The sequence below is a fragment of the Panthera tigris genome, chromosome A2, assembly GCF_018350195.1.
Source record: "Panthera tigris isolate Pti1 chromosome A2, P.tigris_Pti1_mat1.1, whole genome shotgun sequence".
Classification (NCBI taxonomy): domain Eukaryota; kingdom Metazoa; phylum Chordata; class Mammalia; order Carnivora; family Felidae; genus Panthera; species Panthera tigris.
This window is the reverse complement of record NC_056661.1, coordinates 71,438,415-71,451,655: the sequence shown is the minus strand read 5'-3', so window position 1 is coordinate 71,451,655 and position 13,241 is coordinate 71,438,415. Positions and strand designations below refer to the sequence as shown.

The window sequence follows — 13,241 nt, the reverse complement described above, 5'->3', positions numbered from 1 at the left end:
AAACTGGGCCTCATTTCTTAATTTGCAGTAAATACATAGTCTCACCTCACTCCTCCGGAAGTCTCCTGTCTGGGAATCTCAGCAAGTATCCCCAGTCTGGCTAAAATTTGGAGTGTTAAGTAGGAAGAAAAGATGTTAAATGAAATGTCCTAAAACGCACACACTAGGTCATTCTTCAACTCGGTTACGTTTCAACTAAGTACTTCTATAGATCTCATTTATAGTCCCAAAGCATAAAATCATTTTTAAAATTGGAAAAGTTACATATTATTACAATCAATACAGAGAACTTCGAAATTCATAATCAGTTTTCACTTTCACAACATTGTTTTTTTCACACCAAGGAAGTAATGTGAGTCAACATTTGTACAGAAACCTTGTGATCAATCTGTGAATCAAATTTATATTTAACTCCTAGAATGATAACGTCAGTGGGGACGCTAGAGTTGGTATTGCAGACAATCATTCCTTAAACATTTATTCAACCTTACTATACGTAAATGTATTTCACAGTCATTACTATTCAAGTCAGATGGATGAAACCCAATTTAAATGGCTGTAAGATAAGCCCGTGTGTTTTAGAAACAGTGCAGGAATTCTACGCACGGTAGGGGTAAGAGGGTGGGTGGGGTGCCTGGCAGTGAAATCTTGGAACAACACAGCCGCCTAATTTGGCCTGCTGCAGTCCTATATGTTGGGAGGGTAAACAGAGCGGATTACAATATTGAAAGAGCTCTGTCTGTCACTAAATAAAAACCAGGAAAATAAACCGAGGAATCATAAGAACAATGGCAAGGGGCCAGGGGCGCCTGAGTGGCTCAGTTCAGCGTCCAACTACTGGTTTTGGCTCAAGTCATGATCTCACAGTTTGTGGGCTTGAGCCCCGTGTTGGGCTCTGTGCTGGCAGTGCACAGCCTTCCTGGGATTCTCTCCCTCCCTCCCTCTCTGCCCCTCCGCTGCTCGTGCGGGCACACAAGTGCTCTCTCTCTCTCAAATAAATAAATAAATTTTGAGAAAGATAGCTAGAGGCTGGATCACCCAGCCACTGCACACTTAAAGGTAAAAGTTTCCGTTTTATAATTTAATGATTTCCATCCAGATGTAAGATGGCGATTTTCTGAGAGCTGCCAAGGGACGTCCACTTGCACTGAATTGGCTATGGTCCCTGTGTGTTAACGTACAACCTAGACGGGGAAAGGAGGAGGAGACCGTGGGGCACTGAGCAGCGCTCCACACATCTCACTTAAATTTGCTTCAGCAGGGAGGCCAATCAGATCCCAGGTTCATTTCTGGAACCCTCACCATCTCCAGCCAGCGCGAAGGGTAAAGCACATGTGGTGCCTCTGGATTCTTGGGAAATGTCTTGTTTTCAGTATAAAATCAGTGCTAACTTTTATAAACGTGTTTTTCAATTGTTCTGGTGGTTGCATTTTGCTCAGATGTGAATTTCTGAAACGCCCTTAACGGAAATGCGCGTGATATTTTTATGATGGATTACTTTAGGCCGTGGCACTGGGATCAAGAAACTTCATGCCGTTGAGGCGCCTGGGTGGCTCAGTCGGTTAAGTGTCAGACTCTTGGGTTTCAGCTCAGGTCATGATCTCATGGCTAATGAGTTCAAGCCCTGCATCAGGCTCCATGCTGGCAGTGCAGAGAGCCTGCTTGGGATTCTCTCTCCCTGCCCCTCCCCAACTCACTCTCAGAATAAATAAATAAACTTAAAACAAACAAACAAAAAGAAACTTCATACTGTTATTTCTGTGTAAAGAATCCAATGGGGACATTTGCCTTTCCGGAGCCGATTTCTCCATGCTCTTTGGCTCATGAAACTGGTATCAGAGGTCAAGTTAGGCAACAGTCAATGCCCGGTAACAAAAGGACCCCACAGTTGGACACACTGGCTTCAAGAAGAGAGAAGAAAGAAAAGTGGGGGGGCGGGGGGTGGGGGAGGAGGCATTCTAATCAAAACGGACTTTGTGGCCACTCTGTGGCTATTGCGCTAACGGGGTTGTCCACGTTCTGGTTACAGCTGTGGAATTTTCTGCACCACAGCTGCCATTCAAAGCAAGAACAATTCTTTGCAGTTTTGCTGAGAACAGGCTGACACCTATTAGAACTTGTGTATGTACAGGCCCCAGGACACACATGCCTGCACGTGCTTTTATTTGAAAACAGAAAAATAAAGCTTCCACTTCCATCCGTAAAAGCTCCCAGGACAAGTTTACTGGAAAACCCAGCATCCTCGGAAGTAAGGAGCACACAAGTAAGACCCGCACACTCACAAAGCAAGTAAATATCACCCCCACATTTGCACTGACGCATACGTGCTCTGTGAATACTGCCTTGGGCAAAAATCCATTCGGCTTTATATGACAGAAGTGTTTTAAAAGGCTCTAAAAAGCCACTTTCCATTAAACAAACAACAGACAGGACCTCCACGAACATGAATAGCAGTGACGCACTCTCCATGTAACTGCTCGGCCATGCAGACGTGGGTAGAAAAAAACATCAGTTTTTCAGAAACATCCTCAGGTATTAATACTGTTCCCCTGTTACAAAGAGCACTTCCTCCCAGACCTTTTAACTGTGCCTCCCACTGGAGATTTCTAAGTGAAGGAAGGCCTCGGGGACAGAAAGAAGTTCAGGGTTGGGATACACTAGGCTCTGCCCCGTAAGTAGCTGAGCGCCTCTGATCTAGCCCACTAGCCTCTCTGAGCCTCAGCTCCCTGGACCCTGACACAGTGCAGCCTCCTTGGGAGCTTTGAAGGCTTCCTGCTGCTCCTGGATCAGTGGCCCGGGGCTGTGCCAACCTGGCCCCTGCCTGCCTCCAACCTCAGGCTTTGGGACACCCTCCCTGTTCACTGCCATCTGGCGCCCTGGGCTGCTGACGGTCCTCAACAGCCAAGCTCTTCCCGTCCCGGGGTCTCATCTGCCCCACTCGTTCTTTCGTACCTGATCGGAGGCTTGTCCTCTTCATGAGTTCTGTGAGGGCAGGGGACATGCCTCTCACCCATTTTGGTAGCCCCCATGCCCAGCACAGTGACCAGCACAGAGCTGAATATGGAGCTAAATCTCTGCGGAGTGAATGACTAACTGATTAACTGAAGGGCTATATAAAGCCAATGGCCACCTATGGCAGTAAATAAGAAGGATCTTTCTCCGTTAGTATTCGTCGCTTTCGCTGCCACTGGGGGCAGGAGTTTGTCGCCACTTTCAGAAGATGCAATCAGGACCCTGGGGTTTCAGGGTCCTGGGGTCACTGGCACGGTGTTCACCTATCCCTCAATGTCGCCCCTCCCAACTTGTGACCAGCACACATAAGCTCGGAGCCGAGCCGCTGCGGAGGCCGAGCTTGCTCCTGTCCGGCCTCAGGAAGCGACAGTGGACCGGCCAGATGCGCGCTTCCTCCGGCAGCTGCCGCTGGACAGGGACACACAGGCTGTCCCGTCCCCAGCCGGAGCCCGTGGTGCTGGCAGCAGACAGCCTGTTCCCACTGGTGGTGCTGCAGTAATGGGCACCTGACTCCCGCTTCCGGGGAGACGTCGGTCCTGGCCACGCCAGACCCCAAACCATGAAGGACACGCACCCATCTTTGTGTTGGCCGTTAAAGTCAAAGCTGGAACGCTGGAACAGGTGGATTGGAAATGAGTGGGTTCCTCATCATTCTGTTTATGTTCACCAGAAGACAATGGGGAGAGGAGGTCACTGGAAAGCCCTCTCTTCCGACAGCAGTTCAATCTCGAGGGGAAGGCAGCAGCAGAAGCAGGGGTACTGCTACGGTACTGCCCTTAAGTGGGTATTTATAACATCCGCCTTAACCACATAGAGCGGAGTATGCTGGTTGTATTTGATAAATGGGAATAATCTAGGCCTAGACGGGAGTCTTTAGGGAGATAGACAAGGTAAAACTTCTAGAGACAGTCGAGTATTTCACAACCTTTCTGGGGTTGCGTGGGGTTTTTCTGAATGGTCATTTTAGTCATGATATATATAAGAAAAAGGCTTATGGTGGACATTGGGACAAGATGTTTGAAAAGTGAGACATTAAAATCAAGTATCGTGTTTAAACATGCCACGGGGCTTTTGTGAATAAATACTTGCTGCTTTTCTTTTTCCAAATGTTTATTTATTTTGAGAGAGAGACAGAGAGAGAGAATGAGCAAGCATGAGTCGGGGAGGGGCAGAGACAGAGGGAAACAGAGAATCCCAAGCAGGCTCTCCCCTGTCAGTGCAGAGCTCAATGAGGGGCTCCATCCCATGAACTGTGAGATCATGACCTGAGCCAAAGTCAAGAGTCGGACGCTTAACCAACTGAGCCACCCAGGCACCCCAATACATGCTTTCTATGGTATTTTTATAGCATTCTGAAATATTAAGTAAGAACCATACACAAAGAGAGACATTTGCTTTTTTTGTCCCTTTATTTTGTATCCATCCCTCTATCTCTCTATAGCTATCAACCTATGGACATACACTATTCATAAAGAGTGTAATATTCTGAAAGTCAGAATTATTCATCTACCACGTAGGCAGTTCCTTTAATAAAGGTGGTGATGGGAATTCTAATTACTCACTAAAGAGCTCCTTCATTTATTCACTCAAGAAATATCCAGGGGCGCCTGGGTGGCTCAGTTGGTTAAGCGTCCGACTTCGGCTCAGGTCACGATCTCGCGGTGTGTGAGTTCGAGCCCCGCATCGGGCTCTGTGCTGACTGCTCAGAGCCTGGAGCCCGTTTCAGATTCTGTGTCTCCCTCTCTCTCTGACCCTCCCCCGTTCATGCTCTGTCTCTCTCTGTCTCAAAAATAAATAAATGTTAAAAAAAAAAAAATTAAAAAAAAAAAAAATAAATAAAAAAAAAAAGAAATATCCACTGAGTGGTGTCAAGGTGACAAGGCACAGACATTGTGGGGGGCAGTGTGCAGCCGTGAAAACACAGCCCTCTGGCACGTGCATTCTAGCAGAGGGAATCCAGACAGCAAAGTTCTGGATGAGCCAGCAAACATGACGTTTCAAATAGTGGCAAGCCTGTTAGCAGCCTCTTGGAGAATAGCACCTGGACTGGACCGCTAGGTGAAGAAGATCGCTACGGTGTTTGTTAGAAAACTGAACGTCCTCTTTACAACTTAACCAACAACATTATTCTGTGCACTCCTGATGTCAGAAGCAGGTTAGGTAACGAAAAGAGTGAAAAAGCCAAATGCGTTTGGGGTCAGTTAAAAAACAGGGAATTGGATGGGGCACCTGGGTAGCTCAGTGGGTTAGGCGTCTGACTTCAGCTTAGGTCAATCTCAAGGTTCATGAGTTCAAGCCCCGCATCGGGCTCTGTGCTGACAGCTCAGAGCCTGGAGCCTGCTTTGGATTCTGTGTCTCCCTCTCTCTCTGCCCCTCTCCTGCTCACACTCTGTCTCTGTCTCTCTCTGTCTCTCAAAAATAAGTAAACATTAAAAAAAAAAAAAAAAGCAGGGAATTGGAGAATTGGCATGTGACCTTCTCCAACTTTCTCTTGCAAAGGCCCACCACGTTGATGCGTAAAACAAGGGGAAGAGTATGCTTTCCAAAATCACCGTGACATGAAAACAATGAGAGTGCCTCACACCAAGCACGGCAGAGATTACACGCAACCTAAGTCCACACTTGCTCCTGTGTCTTGCCCTCTGGACAAAGTTAGCTACCCTTTCTAGCTTTCTGTGCTCATGCTTCTTCTCTTTCCCTGCCATCCACTGGTCCTACTATGTACTGATTATTTTCCAAGTGAGTTTTTAGTGCACATGTTCAAACTGAGAACAGGGCAAGCAAAGCACTAACATTACTCCCGCTACAGGACAAACAATGCTGATGATAATGATTCTAATTACTGTATTATATGGCTGGCCGATCACGTCCTGGGTTACCTGCATTGCCTTCCATGCATTAAAAGCTACATCTGACCCTAACACACACTGGCTGTCTACTGAAGAGTGAGAGGTCAGGCTGCCAGAGAGAAGACAGAATGGAAAGGATCCAAAGGTGAGGAAGAACATGAGCGCATGGTGGCTGGGCCAAATGTGAACTTCCTCTTCCAGCTCTAATGAGAATGACAGGGTCTGTGTGGCAGCTCTTTGGAGGCAGGGGAAAATGATCAAGCCAAGTCAGAATTTGGTACTAGATTACCTGGGCAGAGGTGAGCAGATCAAGAAGACAGAGAAGATGGGGGCAAGGGTGAGAATAAAGAAAGACAACATTGTGACCGTCAATGGACCGTATTCTAATCTGAGGCTCTTAGATGCTGGAAAAAGTCAAACTAGCTGGGCAGAGAGCCAGAAGGAGGAAAAATTAAAAAGAAGCAAGAAATATAAATGCGTATAAGTGATTCTGGGTGAGTATCATTTGGGAATATCCTGGCATGCCATATTTCTCATACTTTGATGATATGACCTCTAGTCAAGCCACATAACAGTTACATAATTTCAGCAAATTGACATACAGCCACTGGCAGTCAAAGATGCTGTGAGTATTTGCCAGGAGTGCAGAAACAGCCAGGCTACGGTTCTGAAATGGGCACACTTCCTCAGAGCCCGACTGGGAGGGTCATGGGGGTCGCACGGCCAGACCGTGATAGCTCCTCTCCTGGACGGACCATCCAGGATCAGTTGTCCTGAGACTTTGCCAGTGGCTAAAGGTCTTCATCCTGGTACTGCAGATGCATGCCAGCATCCATAAAATGTGTCTTTTCCTACATAGCGGTGTCTTGTCTGTAGCTTACACATGTGAACACTGAACTTCAAAGAGCTGACAGGCAAGGAAAGTTGCAGAGCTGGGGGCAAACCTGAACTCTGACTACAGACGCGCCCAACTCTAAACCTACATCTGTGACTGTTGTGGCTAATCCTGAAGACATCCCACGACCTCTCTGTAAGCACTGACTGCTATCATACAAGCAGAGTTACTTGCTTTTTCCTCCATGTTTCCACACTTCAATGAGCATATTAAAAGAACAAAGAAAAGCAGAAGAAAATGACATCATGTCAACATGGGGATTTACAATATTTAAACACTAACTTGTGTGCCAAGGAGCATTACTGATATTGAACAAGCAAAGAATTAAAGCTGTAATTGAGAACATTGTTGAAAAAAGAGTGGTATTCATCATTTGCTAATATGATATGTTACTAACTGCTATCCCTTTTTTTTTCCAGACTGTTGGGGCTTCCCTAGTATGTATATCTAGCACGAAACACCCGTCAATTAAGAACTAAAGCTACTGTCCATTTGTAGAAACACATCTATAAACAAATCCTCACTTACTCAAAGCAAGTGGAAACAGCCTTTTTGATATGTACTTTTCAAAGCAAGGAATCATCCATGGTTTGCAAAACTCCTGTTCAAAAAGATTGCTAGTCATTGAATTCTTCAACTATGGGGGAAAAACTGAGAGGAAAGGATCACGAAAGCTGATAATCACGGTGGCATAGTGAATTAACCAGAACGTGATCTAATTCTAGGCCTGAAATAACTCTTTGGTAATGCACAGAGTTCAAACCAAGTGTAAAGACACCTACAATTCATCACCCGGCTTACTTTTATTCCCTACTTATTGACATCGGCCCAAGTTTGATCATTAGCAGTGAGAAGTATTTTATAGCAAGCATGTTTACAGAAGCCTGTGTTTGTCCCTTCATGTACAAGTACAGACACAATGTAGCACCAAAGGAAGTGTCGAAATGTTCCCGGTGTACCCCAAAGGAGGATGACGAGAAGAGATCTTTCAAATTAAGCTAAAAATACTTAACAGGAATACAGGGAAGTCCTCGTTTGCCCCATCGCCGCGGACAGGTAGGTCTTTCAATGTCATCACATTTATTTTCCATTAGATTAAAAACCCTGCTGACACCTTTCCTTTGTAGACCTTTTCTGCGTAGTGAACAGCCATGAATTACAACCACGCCTGGCCTTTTGATTTCCGCTCCTGTTCCTCCATGTGTTACACACAACCAGGTATGAAGCTGGTTTTCTCTCTAGAGAACTCGAATTAGTAAGAGGGGCTTGGATGAAAGACTGGCCATAGGCACTGCCTCTAGACAGTGGATTCCATCATAAGTGAGTAAGTCCGTATCTCCGTACAGGCTACTAACTAACGTCTGTGAAACAATATTACTGGCCCAGTAACTGGCTCTAAAATCCACTGTAGTGATACCCGACCGGCATCCCGGGTCAGGCCCAGTGTCACGTGATTGTGTTCGTCCTCAGAGGCAGTGGGTCCTGCAAATGCAGCGCCCGCCAAGCGCTGACCCTTTATCAAAGAAACACATACTGGATTCGGGGGAAATACATACCTGATTGCACTTGCAGACAAGTGACCATAGGAACCACTTGCTGAAGAGCTGCTGCGGGAATTATTGAGAATCGTGACCAAGGAGTTGGGAGATGTCCTTATCATAGTCTGAAGGTCAAAGCTGTGATCGGACAGCGGTGATATGGACAGTGTACGTTTTCGGCTCGGCCTGGCTGACAGCCTGGGGCTGGGGAATCTGGTGCCTGTTATATAAACAAAACGGAGCCCGATTACCTGCGGTTGTACTCAGTACCTATTTATCGCTACTCGCCTGGGTGGAAGAAGCTGGCAACTTGCGGTGACAAGGACCTCTCCACCCACTTGTGATCTACTGGCTACAATTGAGGAAATTAGGGAGAAATATTTATCTTCCAGGGCTTACCTCAGGGGAGCTCTGTTTATTAATGTGCAGGCAAAATGATAAATTGCTAAACAAAAGGGAAAGACTTTTATGTGTTATCCCTCTCATTTCTAGTGATTTATGAATCTGACGGCTGCTTAGATATTCCCATCATTAATTCACCACAAGCGACGAAGACAGTGGTTCCCACAGTCACACAACACCCCCCCCCTCCCCATCCCAACACACACCATTTTAAGGCAATGAGCCGAAGGAGAAAATGAATTAAAGCATCCTCAGATTAAAAATTCAGCTTAGTTAGGCTCTCATTTCCCCATGATTTCTATAGTTATCTGATCCATGTATACTTAGAGCTTTACTAAAACTACTGATAAATACATTATCCTAAATTAATGGCTCTCAATTGGGGGCAACTATGCCCCCAGGGGACATGTGACAACATCTGGAGACGTTTTGGTTATCACAATTCATGGGGTGCTACTCGTATCTAGTGAGTAGAGGCCAAGAATGCTGCTGAACAGCCTGAGATACACAGGGCAGCCCCCCACGATGAGAAATCATCTCTCCCCACTAGTGCCTACACCGAGGAACCCTGCCTCAGTCCCCTACACTAAAGGCATGAGTCCCAATAAACATTACAAATCTCAGGATGCGGTTTGTTTGCAATTTTCCAAATCTAGAAAACACAGATTTTTTAGGGGGGAGGGGAAACCATGCAAACATTATAATGAGAGCTGATGAATCTAGTTTAATTCTCTGGACCTTGCTTCTCCAGTCAGAACTAATAGGGAATAAAGCACTTATTAATAGGAATCTCAGTTTTTATTAAGATTCCCCCGATGAAGCTCTAATCCGAAGGTCAGTAACTCCTACTTAAACGAGTGCCAACTTAATACAATGCTTTTTATCTAAAGAGTTAAAAAACTGAATGCCTATTTGCCTTCAATTTGGTAGATACTAGAGGTCTGAATTTCAGGAACTAGTATCAATGTGTCCCAGAGGCCCACACTCCTGCTTTTTCTAAGGTCACATTTACATTACAGAGTCATCAAACTGAAGTTTAATGAAAGAAGGAGAACATCATCCCACTCCATAAGAGGCACATCAAACATGATTAGCTCTGAGTAACAATGGAGGGTTTCTATTTCAGAGTATGGGTATACCTGCATATGTAGGCACGGCAATTTAGTAACAGCCGAAACCCTGAAGTAGAAGGTAAGCCTTCTTTATAGAAAAAAGTCAAGGCACTTGGGTCTCTGGAAAATTCAATGGGAATATTTTCTTCATCATGGACATTGACACAAGGTAACAATCCAACATGCTTCAAGATATTTAATGAAATGAAATAGAAGAACATGAAAGATTCTATAGATAATACTATAGAGTAAAGAGATATACTTTATAGTTAGAAAAAATAAATGGCAAACCGGAGCTTAGAAGGTTAAGTTAGCATCATCCATGTATAAACCTGGAGAACCAGTCTGAAAGACGAGTATGGTACCTATTCAAATTTTTCTTTCAGAGATTCAAATTTGGGTTCTTCATTTAGATTAATTTCATTACCAGCCTGATTTAGGCCACGCTAGTAGAAATATAGCCTTCCCAACTGTGTACACATCTTTTAGTGTTTAAATCAGCATCTTACTTTTACTACGGCATCTGCCTTACACATAAATGTTTCACATTTTCTCACCAGGAGAGGCCAATTTCATCACAGTTTTCGATGAAGAAACACTTTCCACTTCCAAATGACTCCGAGGACACACCAGACTTACTGTCCACCTCCATATAATCCTCAGCGATAACCCTTCTCAATGGGTCTCAGTTGCCACTGGCAGAGTTAAGAGTGACAGGACATTCTAGACAGAGATCATCCCTGGAACACCTCTAATTTTTTAAATCACTAGATGAGGTGGCTATCTGATGCTATAAAGCGACAAAGGCCTCACACCCCCTTATATCATCCAAAGAGAGAGCCCAGAGGCCTTCCTTCATCCCTGCCATGGAAACCTTCACATTGTCCATGGCCTGGCTAGTCCAGCCCGTCTGTTTTTCCCTCCAAGATGGGCCCTTATATACGTCAGTTTCCACCAATACCAATAATACAGTTTTCAGGAGCCCTCAACTCTAGAATGTCCTTTATAGGGATTGCTTGCTCTCCTATCTTTTAAGGTCATTAATCCCAAAAAATTAGGAATTAGAGCCATAAAACAGACTGGCTTCTTCAAACATGCAACGTAGGAGTACTCTACCTTATAAGTGGCTGAAACCCAGATATGCCCATTGCTGGCACATTAAAAAGTCAAGTGCTCATTAAAACCAGTTTTTTGTGGTTTCTGCCACCTGAAGAGTCCTGAAGATCTGGTTAACAGTGGATCACAGTGACCGGCTAGATACCGGCCAGGCTCTGCCTCTGCAGGTACACATCCCACTTAGGCATTTAATTTACAATCGTTTTGCTTCTCCACTGGAAAAGTCTCCTACGACTGAAATGCTGGGTACTCTTCTTATGTTGTGTTTAGCTAAATGCCATTTCCATTTTCTTAGCAGGAAGATAATATTTTAAGCACTTTCTAACCCTTGAATATACTCTACCTAACCCCCTAATAATCAAGCAAACAGAGAAAGTCAGCATTTTGGAACAGTGATTTGGAATCCTCTGTCAAGGGGAACAGCTAAAACACAGGTGAACATTTTAAAAACAGCTGAAAGAGGGGCACCTGGGTGGCTTAGTTAAGTGTCCAACTCTTGATTTTTGCCTCAGGTCACGATCTCAGAACTCAAGAGTTCAAGCCCTGCATTGGGCTCCACGAATAACCTGCTTGGGATTCTCTCTCCCTCTCTCTGCCCCACCCTATCTCTCTCTCTCAAAATAAATAAATAAACTTAAAAAAAAAAAAAAAAGCTGAAAGAGAAAGAGATGTGGCCCAGTTCTTCACTGATTATATGGATTCCTTCTGAAATATAAGCCCGAGCATTCTTAGCATTCCAACACAGATATCTCTGATCTGGCTTTCTGTTAATTGTTTTGTTTCTCTGCTCTAATAAAAAATTCTGACAAAGAAAAAGGAGGTTTCTTTTTATGTGATGAATGATAGGACATCTAAATTCCTACTTAATGACAATCAATTTACCATATACTCAGGCAAATTAAAATTCCTTTAATTAGTTTTTACAAAGTAAAAGGGTAGCTTCATCCTTTATTTAGATAAAAACCGCCATTGCCTGACTAAACACATTCTCATCAAATATAGAAGGTAATATGGGCTGACCTTCCAAGGATTCTCCCCTATTTTTATTCTTTATTTGCAGATTTTTAAATAACTAATTTGCATAATAACGTTGAACTTGTTTTTTTCAACAATCCCTAATTGAAATGTGATTATGATGAATCTGAAATGTAAGCTCTTGACTCTACAAAGCCAAACAGCGAAACCCCTGCAGAAGATGTAACACGTTTCTTCTACGTTGTGTGTGGTAACGAACTCCCCAATGGAAACCATCGCCAAGTTAGGATCCTATGTGACACACTGCGTTATTTCATGGCCGTCAGGAGACTAAGGCTGTAGATCTTACTCTGTGTAAGCCAATCACCCTCTCTTTACTCCAAACCCGAAGGCTGAATTACTCACCACTGCTAGTGAGCGGACCAATGTATACTTTTGTCACATAAGAGTCCAGAGAGACTGTAGATGAGAAAGCACTGCTACCAGGAAAAACACACAAAACCCAGAGCAAATGCCCAACTCAAAGCCATACAGTTGTCATATTCATAAGGGTCGTGGCTTTCGCTGACACCTCCGATGATGCTTCACGTCCTCTTTCTGGCACCTGGCAAATGGAACTTAAGGAATCTGAATAAATAAGAACTCTTGGATGTTCTGAACCATGGTGTTTATAGGCTCATTTGTCTACATGTCTAGATAAGTGACCCAAAGGAATCATCAGAAGCCTTGAGGGATCCAAAAATAAAGGATATAAAAAGCATTGGGGCACCTGAGTGGCTCAGTGGTTAGGTGTCAGACTTCAGCTCAGGTCATGATCTCGTGGTTCGTGAGCTCAAGCCCCACGTCAGGCTCTGTGCTGACAGTACAGAGCCTAGATAGAGCCTGCTTTTGATTCTTTGTCTCCCTCTCTCTCCGCCCCCTTCCCACTCATGCTCTGTCTCTTTCTCTCTCTCAAAAATAAACATTAAAAAAAATTAAAAAAAAAAAAAGCATCAAATGACGCCCTTATCTTCTACTATTATGTCCTAAAAATAGCTCTGGTTTGGAAATGCTTTTTATTTTTCCTACATAAAAGGTCTTCGTGAAATATAATTTTTCATGTAAAGAAAACATGAGGCAAAATAAATCCATGGAAAAATTTAAAACCCAAGTACAGATTTAAAAACAAAATCAACTCCCAAAGCATAAAATCCAGAAAACCAAGGAGTGAACTGGGTGAAGCACATCCATGGAATCAAACACGTTCCCTGATTTTGTTATCACGACCATCAGGGCAGGAGAGCTTTTTGAACAGCTGCCAAATTACAATTGCCGGCATGTTCCAGCTCATCGGTATCCCTGA

At 44.2% G+C, this 13,241-nt stretch overlaps 1 protein-coding gene across 17 annotated transcripts in view; it reads right to left on the bottom strand.

The window, feature by feature from the left end:
* GLI3 (GLI family zinc finger 3) overlaps window positions 1–13,241 on the bottom strand; it is a 281,827-nt gene that overhangs the window by 78,832 nt on the left and 189,754 nt on the right. For all 17 annotated transcript variants that reach the window (XM_042963632.1, XM_042963719.1, XM_042963712.1 and 14 more), the window contains one exon: window positions 8,313–8,514. In XM_042963632.1, the coding sequence (XP_042819566.1) occupies window positions 8,313–8,514 (202 nt within the window). The remainder of the gene's footprint in view (window positions 1–8,312; window positions 8,515–13,241) is intronic.